Raw genomic sequence first — 14920 nt, forward strand, 5'->3', positions numbered from 1 at the left:
TAGAATCACATATGCTTCTATTCATAAAAAAAAATCTACAACAAGGACACCTTATAGCACAATGTACTTATCACAGACATAAATTATGACATTGAAAAGATTGACATATTATTTAGCTATAATTACACCCAATATAATAGTCAACATAATTGCATTTTTAACATTTGATATAATTGTTGTCGATTGTGAGTAAAAAAATAATACACAATATGTTAGATAATAGATACCTAATAGAGTCAGCCTTAACTATTACATTTGTGCATGTTTAAAAGATGATGGCTAATTTATATATTTCAAAGGTTTACTATACAAAAATATAGTGTGTGTATTTTAAAAATATAGTTATGAGTATTTTTATACGCAAAGTTTTATTTTAGTGCCTTCGATCATTCCACTTATATCCAGAAGAGGGAGCCACTATCAAGTCCCTTTGGTGACGCGAATCACGCGATTGACGTCAAAGGATAAAGATGGCGACTTACTGAAGCGCTCCATGCTTTATTGTTGATAGAACAGTATATTGTTCTTTTACCGGAAAATCTCACGTCGGAATCGAAAAAAAAAATGTCAAGGTTAATAGTCAAGAATCTCCCAAATGGGGTGAGTATTTGTAATGATATTAGAATATGATGCAAGTCCGCTGTCAAAGATGCATGCGTCAACAAAGATTTGATCGACTTTTAAGCACGTTTATTCCATAAAAAAAAAAAGTACAGCTGTGTTTTTGTTTGAAGTGGTGTCGTGGAGTTACCGTAGTTTTTGAACATGATAACTTGATACTGCCACGCTTTTTGAAGCACCGTTTGAATGCAATGTTGCATTTATTAAAGTATCATAATACTATTATTTGATAGCATCAGCGTAACATGGTACCACCACTGTACTTTCTTATAAGGATAATTAATATAACTAAAAAAGAGTTTATTTAATTCTTATAAGGGCTGTCAGGCGATGACTAAAATGCATTGTGATCTTGAACTGTATGTGAGCTCGTTTAAATGAAATATATGTGATTTGAAATGTTGAAAGTCATTTTATTTATTCTGTTTCCTCAGATGAAGGAAGACCGTTTCCGTAAAATGTTTGCGGATTTTGGGACGCTTACAGATTGTACGTTGAAATTCACCAAAGATGGCAAATTTCGCAAATTTGGATTCGTAGGCTTCAAGACCGAAGAGGATGCAGAGAAAGCTCTGAAACATTTCAACAAGAGCTTTGTGGACACATCTAGAGTTACTGTAAGTGATAGGATATATATATAGAGAGAGAGAGAGAGAGAGAGAGAGAGAGTTTAATATAGTAAACAATTTATTTGAACATTTGTCTTCTAATTCTCATCTTATCCATTATCTGTCTGAATAAGGTGGAATTCTGCACTGATTTTGGAGACCCAAACAAAGCCAGACCTTGGAGCAAACACACACGCCAACCATCAAACAAAGTTACAGAAGAACAAAAATCACGTGAACAAGGAGAAAAAGATGAAAAGGTTGTGCAGCTCTACTGTCACTTTTTCTATGTCTGCACTGATCCACTCACTTTTGTTTGCAAACTGTTTTATTGGAAGGTCTGATTGATTTTTCATAAGTCAAACTGAATTTATGCTTTCACTCCTTTCACTCCATTTCCACAGAAGCAGAAGAAGCCTTTGAATGTTCTTGGAGATGTAAGTATGCTCCTCTTTGCATGACATAAATCATACTCCGATAAATATGCAGAGATTGTATAAAATGTAACTTGTAATCCTCAGCTTGAAAAAGACCAGAGCTTCCAGGAGTTCCTCGCTGTGCACCAGAAACGCACACAGGTGCCCACTTGGGCCAATGACTCTACGGAAGCGACTTCTGTTGGGGTTGATAAGAAGAAGAAGAAGAAGGAGGAGGAGGAGGAGGAGGAGGAGAAGAAGCAGAAAGCAGCTGTTAGTGATGATTACCTGAACTTTGACTCTGATGAATCAGAGGAATTTAGTGATGCTGAGGAAGATGAAGATGCTGATGAAGAGGACAAACAAGGTAAGAACTTTGTGCTTACTTCTAGACACTACCAGACGATCCTCTCACTTTCTGATTGCGTAATTGTGACGTCTTATTCTCTCCAAATGTGTTTTCTCACCAGATACTGATAAGAAAGCATTGAAGAAAGATCTGTCTGATATGGATTATCTTCGCTCCAAAATTGTGGAGAAATCAGACGTGGTGGATGAGAAAGAGATGGAAGAGGATGAGGATGAAGAAAAAGAAGGTGACAGTGCTAATGCTGCCGATAAGAATGAGGAGGAGGAGGAGGAGGAGGAGGAGGAGGAAGAAGAGGAGTCCCCGGCCCAAAACATAGACAGTGCTTATGAGAGTGGTGATAAGACAAGCAGCCAGAAAAGCACAAAACCAGCAGCTCAGAACATGGTCAGTGTGCTAAAACATGAGGTTTAATAGGGAATAGTTTGGCTATTAGAGGCTCATTTCTTTATGCTGTTCATACACTATTATAGATTGAGCCGAGCACAGAGTTCACAGTCAAGCTACGAGGTGCCCCATTCAACGTCAAAGAGGTGAGATATCGGTTATTGATCATTTCATTGTTTTACATCAGACTTTGTTAATATTACAGTGACATGCACAAGAAACTATTTCAGACACACACATAAATTCCCAGTATAACACCCAAATAATAATTCTAATCCATTAATTCTAACTCTGATTTTTACGGTCTGACTTGAGTTTATTAAGGTTACCAGGTCCGTCCTCTATTTTTTGCACTTTAGGTTTAATTTAAGTTTATTTTACAGTGTTCATGTTTATTTTTACATATATAATTACAAAGTAATTATAAATAACTACAGGTACATGTTGTGTTATTTCTTGGAGCTTATAATTACAGTTGTTGTTATTAGTATAGTAATTAATTATAATGTGTGAAACATGAACGCAGTAACATAAACCTTTACCATTTTTTTTGTTATATAGGAAAGATATTATATTCCTGATAATATAATGATAATAATATGCACTACTACTATTCAAAAGTTTGGGATTGGTATGATTTTTTTGACATGCTTTTCAAATAAGTCTCTCATGCTCATTAAGGTTGCATTGATTTGATCAAAAATACAGAAAAAAAATGTAATTTTGGGAAATATTATTGCAGTTTAAATGAGCTGTTTGATATTTTAATTTATTTTAAAATGTAATTTATTCCTCTGATGGAAAAGCTGACCTTCCAGAAGCCATTAGAAAGAAAATTGAACATAGCATTTGTTGATATAGAAATCTTTTGTAATATTATAAATCTTTAATGTCACTTTTGATCAATTTAATGCATCCTTGCTGATTAAAGGTATTATTATCATTATTTACCTTGCAGAACCCACATTTTTGAATGGAAAATATGAATTTAAAATTGGAACATTTATCCATTATTCATATGGACGCAGTTACTTGCAATATTGGTACATAAATCAACAGAGCTAGCTTATAATTTATGCATATACGTTTTCTAAAATCTTTTCAGACAGTGACGACAGTAATTTTTTATTTGCCTAAATTTTGTTATATCTGACTGATTTATCACTTCATTGTAGCAACAAGTGAGAGAATTTATGGTGCCTTTAAAACCTGTTGCCATTCGATTTGGTAAAAACAGTGACGGACGCAAATCGGGTAAGAGCATCTGTTGTTTATCGTCTGTAGCTGATTTAAAGATGTCACTCTGGTGCCATTTGATTGATGTCGAATTTCCTGTCATAAGGTTATGTGTATGTGGACCTGCGCTCAGAGGCAGAGGTCGAGAGAGCCCTGCGCTTTAACAAAGACTACATGGGTAAGCAATTGTTCAAGTACACAACTTGTTTTGATTTGTGAGGATAACCCTTTTGAAAACAAGTACTACAAATAAGGCTGATTTCAGATCTCAATGCATGTGCAATATCTGTGTAAACCCACAGGGGGGCGCTATATTGAAGTGTTCAGAACCAAAAACTTTAAAAATGATAGGTCTGCAAAGAGAAGTGAGGAGGAAAGAAAGTTTGTGCACGAGCTGAGGGACGATGAGGAAGAGGAAGACGTGGCGGAATCAGGAAGACTTTTTGTCAGGAACCTGCCCTACACCTGCACCGAAGAAGAACTGAAAGAAGTCTTCATCAAATATGGTGACGAGTCACAAGACACACCTTATTATCGGCACTAAACAATGTGGGAAATGGGAGTTACAGTCTGCCGCACAATTTCTCAAATATTTTTCTTGTGTCTCTGTCAGGTCCTCTTTCTGAGGTGCTTTTTCCCATAGACAGTCTGACTAAGAAGCCCAAGGGCTTTGCCTTTGTGACATACATGATACCAGAGAACGCAGTCTCAGCCTTGGCTCAACTGGATGGCCACGTATTCCAGGTACTGATCCAATCCTTTACCCTCATTTGTGTCCGTGTGGTTTTATTTGCTTTCTTAGAACTGTCTGCATCCTGTAGGGGCGGGTTCTGCACGTCATGGCTTCAAGGCTGAAGAAGGAAAAGCCAGATCAAGGGCCCAACACTCCAGGCAGCTCCTCGTATAAGAGGCAGAAAGATGCCAAAGACAAAGCCGCCAGTCGCAGGTCAGCATTTGATGAACCATCTGAAGTGGAAAACCTTTACTGGAGGTATTCACAATTTTGTTCTTACACAGCTCTCATAACTGGAACACGTTGTTTTTGGGCACAAGTGCAGTAGCCGATGCCATCGCTGAGAAATACAACACGACCAAGAGCCAAGTGTTAGATCACGTGAGTATTTGGGACCTAAAAATGGTCTCTTGTTCTGGAGAGGATCAATGTAGGTGACTTTGGATTTGTGTATGTTTTCAGGAGTCTGATGGCAGTCTGGCTGTGAGGATGGCCCTCGGAGAGACACAGATCGTACAAGAGACCAGACAGTTTCTCCTGGACAGTGGAGTGTCTCTGGACTCATTCAGTCAGGTATAGTATGTGTGCTTTACTCACATAGTTAAAGTCAAAGGTTTGGGGTCAGTAATTTTTTTTTTTGTTTTTTTTTTGAGAAATTAATGCAGTTATTCAGCAAGGACAATTAAAGCATTTTATCATGTTACAAAATATTTCTGTTTCAAATAAAAAGCTGCAAAACTGTTTTTTAACCAATTGGTAATACTAAGAAATTTTTCTTGGGCCAAAATCAGGATATTAGAATGATTTCTGAAGGATCATGTCACACTGAAGACTGGAGTAATGACTGCTGAAAATTCAGCTTTGCATCACAGGAATAAATTACATTTTATAATATATTAAAATAGAAAATAGTTCTTTTAAATTGTAATATATTTTAGTCATAATAATAAATTATTAGTAATGTATTTAGTAATAATAATTCTTTTTGTAATAATTGATTGAATAAAGGCAGCTATTGTGAGAATAAGAGACTTCTTTAAAAAACGTTTAAAATCTTACCAACCCCAAACTTTTAAATGGTAGTGTAAATGCAGTCAACTTAAAAAGGAAGTGATTTCTATCATACTGACATATCAGTTTGTTTGTTTAAACTATAAATCCATCTTTTTTCTATAATAGATATTTTTTATTTAAAATTAGGCATGCACCGATATTAAAATTCGGACAAAAGAGATTAATTATTTTCAGATTTGATCAAATATTAATGTTCTATACTATGTGTAAAATAAATGAAAAATCAAACTAAAATCAATCTTTTTAAATACTTAAAGAAATTTTAGGTGTATTTAGGTAATCTAAATGTAAAAATATGAAAATATCCAATATCGCCTGCGATCAATACATTAAAAAGAAAAGAATATTGCCTGATTACTGATTTGTTACAGACATATTGTGCATTCCTATTTGAAACACTGACGTTGTTGTTACTAAGCCATCTATTTAAAGTTAAAATGTGAGCATAAATCATAATTAGGCCTGCATGGAGTCTGCAGAGCATTCCAATCATCTGAATTCCAGTTCTGCATCGGAATTCCACAGTTCGCTCAATTTGCACAGAAAAATGTGACACCTACTGTGTGCAAATCTATGGTATCTGTTTGTATCTGCATGAATCGTGTTTATGTGTGTCTGTGATTTTTCCATCTGTTTAGGCAGCAGGCCAGCGCAGTAACTCTGTGATCCTGGTGAAGAACTTGCCCTCAGGAGTGCAGGCCGCAGAGCTGGAGGCTCTGTTCTCACCCCATGGATCTCTAGGAAGAGTTCTGCTGCCCCCATCTGGCCTCACTGCCATAGTGGAGTTCCTGGAGCCCACCGAAGCCAAGCGGGCCTTCATGAAACTTGCATACACCAAGGTCAGTGGGGGACATGTTTGTGATGGGCATATGAGCTACTGTTCTCACTGCAAAAATACTGTACTGAAATGTAAAAAGGAATTTTGGTTAGTTTAATAAAACTTGCGACATGGTATGATATTATACGGTCTGTCTCTTCAGTTCCAGCATGTTCCGTTGTATCTGGAGTGGGCTCCTGTAGCGGTCTTTACAACTCCCACAGCACCTAAACCAGGTAATCCTTTAATCCTGACATATCAGCCTGCTGGTGCTTAAACCAGCAGTTCATCTCTTCTATGAAGGGTGTATGTATGCCTAAGGACTCAAATGTTCATATCTGAGCCTACGGCTGGGCGATATAGCTAAAAAATGTATCAACGATATAATGTTTCATAACGTTCGGTATCGATAATTATTTACATTTTTTATAACCTTTTTTTAAAAACAGAGCGATAGAAAAAAAATGTTTAAATTTAACCACTGTATTTTTAAATTAACCCAATTTATTGAGACAAACAAGAAATATTTTTTGTTTTAACAGTCAAACACACAATAAAAATTAAACAAATATCTAATTTCTAATGTTTTATATGCAGATTAAATAGGTTTTAAGGAAACTTTTGGCTTGTCTCCCGAGGCCACAAGAGGGCGCAATGAGCAAAATAATGCAGCACATTTAAATGGTCAACGCAAGGACACAAGTCTATAAAAAAACCGTGCATTACGTCTACATTAACTATATATATAAATATATATATATTTATATAGATATAAATCAAATATAATTTCGTAAATTGCATAAACAATTATGAAAAAACAGCATCATGTATTTATGCATTGCTTAATCCAAAGAGCCGAAGCGCCATTCACTCAGATTGCATTTAAAAACATATGAGACGCAGTGAAAAGGAATAAACCTCCACAAATTCGCGACGTGTTTTCAAAAAGTTTAAACTATTTTAACTTTGCATGGCTTTCTATGCATCTCTTGTGTGAGTGCGGCAGTCATATTTGTCCGTCTAAAAATGTGCTGAATATGCTTTCTGTGTGAATGGCTTGGTTTCGGTTTTAACCTAATCAAGATCTTCTCCACATTGAGCTTCTATATTTCTCTAATATTTTGAATGCATAATGCAGCAACTGCGCGTCTCGTGGGCTAGACTAACGAAACATTAAAATGCAACAACATCACTTACATCATCACCGCATCTCGTGCTCCACTGATGACGCTCCCTGACGCACTCCTAACATTTGATTGTACTATTTTTGCATTCAAATGCAAATGTTTATTTTAAATTCGACTAATATTCATTTTTTTAAATTCACAATCTCCTCATCACAGGCAGGCACAGCACTCAATTCAGCATGTGTTCATGTTTGTGTGTGCTGTCTGCGTCACTCAGAGCACGTGCCTATATCATGCGCTATATCGAACATTTTTTATATCGTTATCGAAGAAGGTGTACCGTCGATAAATATTGATACCGTTTTATCGCCCAGGCCTATCCGAGCCATTTATTAAAATGACAACATGGGAAATCATAATGATCCCTGCATGGAGTCTGTAGAGAATTTCAATCATTCAAATTCGAAATCTGCTTCAGAATTCCATGGAAAGCTCTGTAAATTTTAGGGAGTAATCAAACAAAAGCCCTGCCCATGGCATGTAAATATTTTGGCTATTGTGATAATACTTCTAGCTACAAAGTATTATGCAATTAAGTTAAAACATTTTTTTAATTTTAAATGTATTTTAGAAATGTATTTATTAGTTTTATAAGTTCATGTGTGGGAATATTTTTCAAGAAAATTGAAATCCTGTAATTAATTTATTGTTACATTTAAAACAGTTAATGCATTAGATATCATGAACTAATAATAAATTAGTATTAATTATTAATCTTGGTTAATGTTAATTAACATTATTTAATGTATATGTTATATACAGTATGTATGTTATATGTTAAGTATATGATAATTGAATTCCTCAGCATTTTTAACATTTAAAGTTTAAATTTTTCTTTAGTTGTTTACAAACAGTTTTATATTTAAATTCAGAACTTTGTGGCCAGTAAGATAAAAAAAAATACACACACACACACACACACACACACATATATATATATATATATAAAATTATAATAAAAAATATTTGCTTATATATAGAGCATATATACTTATGCTCATCAATACTGCACTTATCTGGAAGAAAACAAAACACACACACATACATACACACACACACACACACACCGTAAAATCTGTAATATTGTGAAATAATATAGCAGTTAAGAACTTTTTTTTATATATAATTTTATGTTCACCAAGGCTGCACTTATTTGATCAAAAATACAGTAAAAACAGTTTGTGAAATATCAAAATTGAAAACTACTTAATTGTATTAATATCTTTTGAAATGTCATTTATTCCTGCTATGGCAAAGCTGCATTTTCAGCAGCCATTACTTCAGTCTTCAGTGTCACATGATCCTTCCAAAATTATCAGTTATTAATATGCTGTTTTGGTGCTCAAGAAAAATTTCTTATCAATGTTATTATCAGTTGCACTGATAAATATTTTTGTGGCAACCATGATTGTTTATTTTCAGGATTCTTTGATGAATAGAAAATTCAGAAGCATATATTTGGTATAGAAATCTTTTGTAAATTTTAAATTGCCTTTACTGTCACTTGATACATTACTGTCATTTTTCTCCTTCATGTCCATCCTTCTCCTCGCAGAGGCTCAAAAAAAAGATACATCTGCTGAGAACAATGACTCAGCCAAAAAAGAAGAAGAGGAGGAGGAAAAGGAGGAGGAGGAGGAGGAGGAGGAGGAAGAGGAAGAGCAAATATTGCCCGGCTCAACTCTCTTCATTAAAAACCTCAACTTCAAGACATCAGAGGAAGCATTACGGGAGGTGAGCGCAGAGGCCACAACGACATGTGTTGTGTGATCAGATCACCCAAAACAGATGTTATGTTAATAGCAGGTGTAAACACGGCCCATGTCTCACCATATGGCTTTCATTGTGCTCTTTTGACAGACGTTTTCTAAATGTGGTGTGGTGAAAAGCTGCACAATATCAAAGAAGAGAGCTAAAGCAGGTTTGTTTTCAGTCATGCATATTTACCATATCGATTTCATCTGTGTATTTGTTAATGGTTTTGCTCCCTCTCTTTTTTTCTCATTTCTCACATCTTGTTTCCTCGCTGTGTGAATCTCACCTGGATCTCTTTGTCTCTCTGTCACTCTCTCAGGTAAATTGTTATCAATGGGTTATGGCTTTGTGCAGTACAAAACTCCAGAGGCAGCACAGAAAGCCATGAGACAGCTGCAGGTAAATGACCATCTGCTGCTGTTTCATTGCTGTATTTATGTACTCTTATTATGCACAAATATTCATGTGATGAAATAGATTTAGGCAACTTTTTTCATTACTTCTTTCATTTTTCTTGCAGCACTGTAAAGTAGATGAACACCAGCTTGAGCTGAAAATATCAGAAAGAGAAGTCAAGTAAGTGAATTGGGGTAGTAATGCTAAAAAAAAGATTATTTATTTTTAGATTACTTTGTCATTGCTTTTAAATGTGGTTTCTTAGTCTGTTTGAATACTAGGCACACGCATAAGTGACAGCTGTTTTCCTCCTGTTGTTTTTGCAGGTCAGGCGTACCGCAGCACAAGAGGGAAAAGCAAACTGCCAGGAAGCAGACGACCTCTAAGATCCTGGTGCGAAACATCCCCTTCCAGGCCACAGTCAAAGAACTGCGAGAACTCTTCTGGTCAGCCTTGTTTCACATTTAATAGCCATTTGTGTTGTCTTCATTGTGTTTCATAGAACATTTTCACCTTAATGACTATGCTAATATCATGGTTTTGGACATGGTACCCCTGTAATAGTCTGTCATGTGAGTTTTGAAGTGCAGGTGTAGTATGTAATGTTGGATTCATGTGTTTTTATCAGCACGTTTGGAGAGCTGAAGACAGTCCGCCTGCCAAAGAAAGGGATCAGTGGAGCCCACCGTGGTTTTGGCTTCATTGACTTCCTTACTAAACAAGATGCCAAGGTAGGTGCATCAGTCTCTGTATCTTTCTGTCTCTTTTCACAGTCAGGTAGTCTCTTGTGAAACAACTAATCAACATTGATCTTGTCCACTATGTGCAGGAAATCTAACACTAGATTTGATTTCATGCTCGTTTCTTACAGAAAGCGTTCACAGCGCTGTGTCACAGTACCCATCTTTACGGCAGGAGGCTGGTGTTGGAGTGGGCGGATGCAGAGGAGACCGTGGACGACCTGAGACGGAAAACCGCGCAACATTTTCATGGTAAAATCTCTGCTTTATACCCAGTCAACAGTTATTTTGCGTAGACGGTTGCAAGCAGTTTTGATGAGTAACTTCTTAAAATTTGCCACACTTATTTTAAGTACAATAGCTCAGATCTTTTCAAAAATAAAAAAAAGACAGAAAAAGGTAATATTGTGAAATATAATCACAACTTAAAATATCTGTATTCTCTTTTAAGATATTTAAAAATGTAGTTCATTCCTCTGATGGCAAAGCTAAATTTTCAGCATCCATTACTTTAGTCTTTAGTCTCACATGATTCTTAGGGAATAATTTTAATAAGCTGATTTGCTTACGTTTTCTCAATAACAAACTATTTTTGGTAGCATTGTAACATGTTACAATTTTGAGTTTTTCTGGCACTTTAATGAATCAGTTTGTTGGATGGGCGATTTCAATTAACTGGCTGCTTCATAAAACAGATTTACTAATTGCTAGATATTCACTGGTTTTCAATAGTTATCTTTCAGTAGTTTTCCCAGAATTCCTTATTTTTTTGCTTTTTGTTGGTGAAATAAACATCAAATTCTCAGTTTAATCTGTTTTCAAATTATCTTAATTAGGTTTATATATATATATATATATATAAAAAAAAAGTAAATAAAAAAATTACTGAAAAGTGCTAAAAAATACTGAAAATAATTGTTCTATATGTGAATAAATGTTCTATATAACCCTTATTATCTGTAATTATATTTATAATATTTATATAATTATCTATATTAACAAATATTATTTGTGGCTTTGTTCTTTAACTTAATTTATTGCATAGTTTAGTGACTGTTTCATTTAATCCTGTTGCTTCCAGAAATTTGAGTTTTTTTATGAATAATCAAATAAATAGTTGACCGAATAATTATCATACTCATTTGTTACAGCCTTTCATTTTTTTGTATTTGTCAATTAAACCAATACCTGATTCTGTTTATAGTCTATTCATAGTTTTAGTGCCAGATAGTTTCAAAATCAGTATTGATTGTTTTTATTTAATACATAATTTGAAAGATTTTGCCCCCTTAAATAGTGACAAAATTTAAAACCACAATTAAAACTAACTTTTTCTATACTTTTTCCAAATTGCAGTTTGACTGTTGATTAACTGCTTGGAAACTGCAGCTTGCCAAAGCACAAGCTACTCCTAATTTGAAGTTGTTTCCCCAGCACTGGTTGCAATTCTAGTCATTTGCCTTCTATAATTGAATTAAAACAAATCTGTTCACAAATCTGTCCCCTTATCACCTCTCTCAGATGCTCCTAAGAAGCGGAGGAAGGCGGAGGTGTTAGAGGGAATCTTGGAGCAGATGGAGGTCGGGGAGTGAATAGCAGCCGTCAGTCACCTCCAGCATCTATAAGAGAGTAAATCATCCAGTGGAACTCCATTTATCTCTATTATGACTCCGTCTTAACAGCTGCTTCATGGTTTCTTCAGGAATTCTTCCTTTTGGCCCCAGATGCTCCCAATTAGCTTTTTATTATATGCTCATACATCATCTCTGTTATTGCTGTCAATGTATTAAACACAGCGTCTCCCCGCAGACCAACTCTGGCTGAAGGTGAACTCGACGACGGAGTCCTTATGAAAAAGATGCCTAAAGGCCACGTTTGCTTTAGCTGTTTTAATCATCACAAAGTGCCGAGACGTTTCATACTCTGCTGTGACACGGCTGACATTGAATAGTGACTGACCAAAATATCAGTAGTGGAAAATAAAACTGGAAATGTTTCCTTCAACATCATTTTGTGACATAAAATGTGTCTATTGTAGTCTGTTCCTGACTAACAATAAATAATGTAAAATCTTTTTTTTTTTTTTTGCATTGTATAACAGTCTTTTTCAGTGTGTGTCTCCTCAATCTGAACACCAGTCAGCGTTGCATTCAAGAAATGACAAGTGCTTTCATATTTTTGGGATCATACTGTATTTATTGATGTGACAATAAATAATTTTGTCTGGAAATGTTCCAATCTTAGGGTAGTAATTACACTAGAAAGCTCACTTTGTAAAATGTGCTATTTGTACAGTCAAGGTCAAAACAGTCTTGGTCTAGTCTACACAGAAGAGGCCTTTCACACCACATAGTGGACATTCTAGTGTACTGCATCACAACTGCATGCTATCATGTGGCCTCAAATCAACCTGTAATGTTATCTGTTGTGAAATATGGAATTTGCTTGGTCATTTGTTTTCGGTTTTATTAAAGGGTTCGTGCATCCAAAAATGAAAAGTCTGTCTTCATTTATATTTTTCCTTACTCGTCTCATTCTAAACCCATAGGAGTAACGGCTGGGATACACTACATGCTGTTAGCAGATTTTACAGCACTAGGCATCACACACTTGCCAACTTTGTAAATGGTTACAGAGGAAAAATTGGAATTTTATATCTCCCAATTGTGACCTTATAACTCAAAACATGGCAGCAACTGACTTGATTAAAATGACTATAATTAAAAAAAAATTCTCACGTTGAGGCGATATCAAGTTTCCAAAATTCTCGGATCACAGCTGATCATGATTTAGTGTAGGCTACGTTGTTTGTACATACAGAAATGCAAATAATTTTAAGTAGTTTGTCCAACATAAAACCTCTGTCATTTATTCAGCCTCTCACCGTTCCAATCCTGGATGACTAGCTTCTTTCTTGGGGAAAAAACAAAAAACCTGCAATCTTCAAAATATCTTCTTGTTCCACAGAAGAAAGACATAGGCCTACAGGTTTGAAACGGCATGAGGGTGAGTGAATGATGACAATATTCATACTTGGGTAAAGCAACACTATAAGAAAAGGTTACTCAAATAACTTTTTGGCCTTTTGATCTAGCTATTTCTCACAGAAAGCTTCAAACGATTTTGAACAGCGCTTTACTTGTCCTTTATGAAGCTACACAATAGTCATATAGGTTTGGAATGATGTGAGCAATTGACCAAATTTACTGGTTGAACTGTTATATTAGGCACTTTATAATCATGTTTTCCGTTAGCCCATCACAGATAACGCACCCAATCAAAACATTTGTGTGATCATTTTTATAAATGTAATTTATTTTGTGATCCAGTATAAACAGAGAACCTTGGAGGAAAAAGTTATACGGTTCAATAAATGGAGTTTCCGATAAAGCCAAAGAAGTTTGGTGGAAAGCACTGCTTAGAGAAAGAGCGTTCTGGCTATGACAGACACACCGATACACAAATCTTCAGAAATGGTTGACTAACTTATTTGTATCCTTTCGTCTAAAGTTCATCGGTTAGTACCTAATGAATCAAGAATGGAATGAATACATCCACATGCAGAGGCACGCTAAGCTAAGAAACGTCTATTCTGTTTGTTAGATAAAAACCAAGATGAGTTTTGTAGGAAACTTTGATGTCGTCCACTTAAATATAAATTATCTGGAATATACAAAAAAGCATTTACATACATTTGTTTTCACTCAGTCTCAGAGCTCCACATGTCCCTTAAAGCAGTACGTCTATTTGCACCTCAAAAAAATGACAAGCTACTTTCATCGCACCAATCCCACATGGCATTTAAAAAAATGTAGAGCTCGTAGCTACATTAGCAGAGGTCACACACACGCACACACACTGTATTGCCTTGAAACAATGAGGAACAGCATACGGCTGTTATAATATGGAACATGGAAGCAATAAACTCGCACCAACTACTCAAAGCCCAGCATCCCGCTTGACTAACCACTCACAGCCCTGGCGTCCAGCACTTATCTAAGTAGGTAATGCTAAGAAATATGTATTAAGGCTTTTCTGATGACCTGAGGATTTCAAAAACACACAATGAGGCACACAAAAAGCAAAGAAGAGCTCTAGATGTGACACACAAACAGATAAGCAGAAGATGACAGAAAAAAAAGAGACGTCCAACTTGGCCTTGTAGCAGCATTCTCTCGAGTTTCTGGTCAGGATGCTATTTTTTTGTTGTTCACTTTCTTCCAGACGTGATTTCAGTGCAAGTATTCCCATGTCGTAAACAGTAAGAAGTCCTTGGAGATTCTTAGCTTGTAAGTACGTGTGACCCTCAGAGGACCGTCACCTCATGTTATGATGATTAGTTGGTTTTCAGCCAAATATGTCTTGCTCTAAATGATTACGTTTCAGACACCTGCATTCTCTTACAAAACATTGTACATGACATGCATCTAAAGCAGTTCCTACACACCTGGCGTACTGTAATAGGAACAGACAGACCGACTGGATCAAACAAAAAAGTAAAGAGCTAAGATATGTTGTACATACAAAAGAAGCATGTGACATTTTCTTCTTTTTTTTTTTTTTTTTTAATTTTTTTAAGCTTC

The 14920-nt window shown here is 35.6% G+C and overlaps 1 protein-coding gene across 3 annotated transcripts; it reads left to right on the forward strand.

Moving 5' to 3' along the window:
• The first annotated feature begins 462 nt into the window (after positions 1 to 462).
• LOC107680712 (probable RNA-binding protein 19) lies at positions 463 to 12891 on the forward strand. 3 transcript variants are annotated; one of them, XM_016476741.1, is made up of 25 exons: positions 463 to 600; positions 1056 to 1238; positions 1364 to 1489; positions 1634 to 1666; positions 1751 to 2012; positions 2116 to 2399; positions 2486 to 2545; positions 3575 to 3653; positions 3742 to 3813; positions 3938 to 4141; positions 4249 to 4379; positions 4457 to 4581; positions 4653 to 4749; positions 4831 to 4941; positions 6081 to 6281; positions 6423 to 6495; positions 9002 to 9180; positions 9307 to 9367; positions 9521 to 9600; positions 9722 to 9777; positions 9924 to 10043; positions 10226 to 10328; positions 10469 to 10589; positions 11859 to 11966; positions 12147 to 12891. In XM_016476741.1, exons 1-24 carry the CDS (start codon positions 565 to 567, stop codon positions 11927 to 11929), a joined length of 2868 nt encoding a protein of 955 aa, XP_016332227.1. In that variant the 5' UTR covers positions 463 to 564; the 3' UTR covers positions 11930 to 11966; positions 12147 to 12891. The 3 variants fall into 3 exon arrangements, with proteins under 3 accessions (XP_016332227.1, XP_016332228.1, XP_016332226.1); XM_016476742.1 differs by having other exon boundaries at positions 2116 to 2373; positions 2484 to 2545; positions 11859 to 12888; XM_016476740.1 differs by having other exon boundaries at positions 11859 to 12886.
• Positions 12892 to 14920: the final 2029 nt, after the last annotated feature.

The sequence above is a fragment of the Sinocyclocheilus anshuiensis genome, unplaced genomic scaffold (genome assembly GCF_001515605.1).
Source record: "Sinocyclocheilus anshuiensis isolate Anshui unplaced genomic scaffold, SAMN03320099.WGS_v1.1 scaffold396, whole genome shotgun sequence".
Lineage (NCBI taxonomy): Eukaryota > Metazoa > Chordata > Actinopteri > Cypriniformes > Cyprinidae > Sinocyclocheilus > Sinocyclocheilus anshuiensis.

Coding starts and splice junctions, on each gene's coding strand:
- LOC107680712 (XM_016476741.1), top strand. CDS start 565: ATGTCAAGGTTAATAGTCAAGAATCTCCCAAATGGG. Junction 4,942..6,080: donor CTCTGGACTCATTCAGTCAG/GTATAGTATGTG, acceptor CCATCTGTTTAG/GCAGCAGGCCAGCGCAGTAA. Junction 9,368..9,520: donor AAAGAAGAGAGCTAAAGCAG/GTTTGTTTTCAG, acceptor TCACTCTCTCAG/GTAAATTGTTATCAATGGGT.